This window comes from Eufriesea mexicana, unplaced genomic scaffold (genome assembly GCF_001483705.2).
Source record: "Eufriesea mexicana isolate 0111107269 unplaced genomic scaffold, ASM148370v2 scaffold1723, whole genome shotgun sequence".
Lineage (NCBI taxonomy): Eukaryota > Metazoa > Arthropoda > Insecta > Hymenoptera > Apidae > Eufriesea > Eufriesea mexicana.
Genome location: NW_016909858.1, coordinates 45,674 through 48,282, shown reverse-complemented (window position 1 = coordinate 48,282; position 2,609 = coordinate 45,674). Strand labels below are relative to the sequence as shown.

The 2,609-nt window shown below is 42.4% G+C and overlaps 1 protein-coding gene across 2 annotated transcripts in view; it reads right to left on the bottom strand.

The window, feature by feature from the left end:
- LOC108548664 (anaphase-promoting complex subunit 11) overlaps positions 1–2,372 on the bottom strand; it is a 10,048-nt gene extending 7,676 nt beyond the window's left edge. Inside the window, exons 1-3 of one of the 2 annotated variants that reach the window (XM_017901714.1) lie at positions 2,272–2,372; positions 1,949–2,068; positions 1,294–1,457 (exon numbers count right to left, since the gene is read on the bottom strand). In XM_017901714.1, the coding sequence (XP_017757203.1) occupies positions 1,342–1,457; positions 1,949–2,068; positions 2,272–2,290 (255 nt within the window). In that variant the 5' untranslated portion in view covers positions 2,291–2,372 and the 3' untranslated portion in view covers positions 1,294–1,341. Of the gene's footprint in view, positions 1–1,293; positions 1,458–1,948; positions 2,069–2,271 lie in introns of those variants that run through there. The other variant, XM_017901715.1, reaches the window with a different exon arrangement.
- Between the last annotated feature and the right edge of the window lie 237 nt (positions 2,373–2,609).

Here is a 2,609-nt window from a genome sequence, read left to right as displayed (position 1 = left end):
AAAACCCCCCCCCCCCCCCCGGACTGTCGGTACGAATAAGCCTGGAACCCGTTTTGCTCGGCTTCTTAAAATCTCTCCGAGTACGCGTATATACGCGTTACGTATTATAGGCTTAAACCGCGGAATCGCTTACTTCGTTTAAAGCGCCTTCGGGATAATCGTCGACGAACGACAACGGTGCGCGAATATCCGTGTACGTTCGAATTTCGTTCACACTCTGTTTCCCGACGTACACGACAACTACTTGTTCTACTTTCACTACGATTCTTCCGTACCAAGCCCGAATCGGCGTGTTTGCATTGTGGCGTTACATCGAACAGGAAGTATATATACCCCATACTCCGCGTCAAAGTTGACCGATAAATCCAAGTAAAAATCCTGCGAGTAAAAATCATAAAACTACGTTATCGATTACTTGAGAGATTGAGATGGGAAAAAGAGAAATGGATCGTCGAAACAGCCAAGATGGGATCGCGCGAATATTCCGCGTTGCATCGCAAACCAACTATAGTGCATACCGACCGAGTGAATTTCGATGGCATCGCGTTACGTTGCTCTCCTAGTACCTACATTCGCCAAGAATCGTGCGAGCTCTGAATCGCACGGAGAAAAATAATGCACGATCGAGTAGAGTTTCTACGACGATATCGCATGAACGCGATTAACGTTCGTCAAATACCGAGTTACGTAAGCGCCCGATACGACGATCTCGTTACTACGTACAGACGCGATGTTACCTCTTCGATTCGTAGCAAACCGAATCGCTCTGTATCTCATCGCACTCGCATGCAACTGTCGAAAACGTTCAACACCGTTAACCGTCGATCGATATCGTGCCGCCGATTACAACCACGAATAGGACTAAACGATAATATCGGTCGATTAATGGTAAGGTTCCGCTTTCGGATCGAAAAATCCAGGCCATACGACGTTTTAAACGAGCTTCGCAGAGCAAAACCGAAGTCGTAGAAGCGAAAGCCAGTAAAACTTTTCGCCCAGAGAATCGAAACGTGACAGAATATCATCGATATACGTAAAACGATGATACGATCTTCCTACGAGAATCTCTCCAACTTTTCTTTCTCGTTCTCTTAATTTCTTTGCGAAATTCCAACAAAATTTACCTCCTCTTTATCGCGCGAGGTTATAAATTTCTAAAGAACCCCCAATAATACGCGCATCGCGAAAAGAAACAACGCGAACGAGCAATATTTTCGTAGAATAGAAATCGATGAAACTGTTCGCTTCGAAAGAATTTTCTTGCTGCACGCTGTACAGATTGCATGACATTACCTGATTACTCGTTGCGTGCTGACACCTGCGGGACTATCGGCAAACCAGCTACTCCTTGAACTTCCATTCCTGACGACACATCGGACAGAGGTGACTGGTTTGCTGGGAATGCAACCACTTCATGATGCAGTGTATGTGGAAGCAATGCGAACATTGGCCCCAGACTAGAACAGTATCGAAACGTGTTTGCGCTATAAATGTTCCCTTTTTGCTTAGTTAACTAGACACGCGCACCTTCCGCTATCGTTCACGACCGGCAACCAGACTTTGTTCAGTTTACATTGACACGCGCGAGAACGCGCGCGTCAGAACGTGGGATGTCGTGTGCGAGTGATCCGTTTCATTCGGCACACCGATCGATATACGTGTCTGCAGCTGCGCAAACGCTGTCGCGGCATTTTACGAACTGTCTTATTGCTCTCCGAAATAATATCACCACGTATTCCCTTCTCCTCAATTATTTTATTATACTCATTTCCTCTGTTACATTGCTCGCTATTTACGAAATATAAATTACCAATACGTTGAATTAAGATCATCCGATGTTGATTATCTTTTAACGTTCATCACTTTCCGAATTTCCCACGCGTTTTCCGAGTTCAATACCAGTGAAAAATGTAATTTCCATAAATTAAAAAATTGAAATTTCACTTACCCAAAGGGCAATCGTCTCCAGGAATTTTACAGTCTGGACAACTGGCATCGAAAGGCATTCTACATATACCACAGTTGTCGTCGTTCGCAATCCAACGCCAGGTGGCAACACCAGTCCAACCTCAAAAAATATTTATACTCCTTTACTTCTGTTCGTTACGAATTCGTGCTACACAACTGTATATTGCTAAACGACAAGGAAACGTGTAGACAGAAGAGACGATGAAAACGTATATCTCTTTTATAATCGCAGGTATCGGAGGTTACAAAAATAAACGAAATATGGAAGAAAATATACTTGGAAGCATCAGTTTATGTACTTACTTTTTATCGTGACTCTCATTTTATGTGCGTAGCAACGATATGATTTATTACGTAAACCGATGATCAGCGAATGCACGTTGTAATATAAGATCTGTGAAAAATATATACCGATGTTTCATAAATAACAAAAGACAGACTGTTCTCAATACATGAAAGACGACGCAAGATTGAAAACGTCTAAACGAATGCGATACCTGATTGCGCTTATTGCGCCATCTTCCGACTTTTTAGTAATTCTTATGTTAATTTATATACCGTTAATCGTTTGTATACATGTGTGAATAATTTATATGTATATTAATATTTAATATTCTCCCTCTTTCCTCTCTATACACACA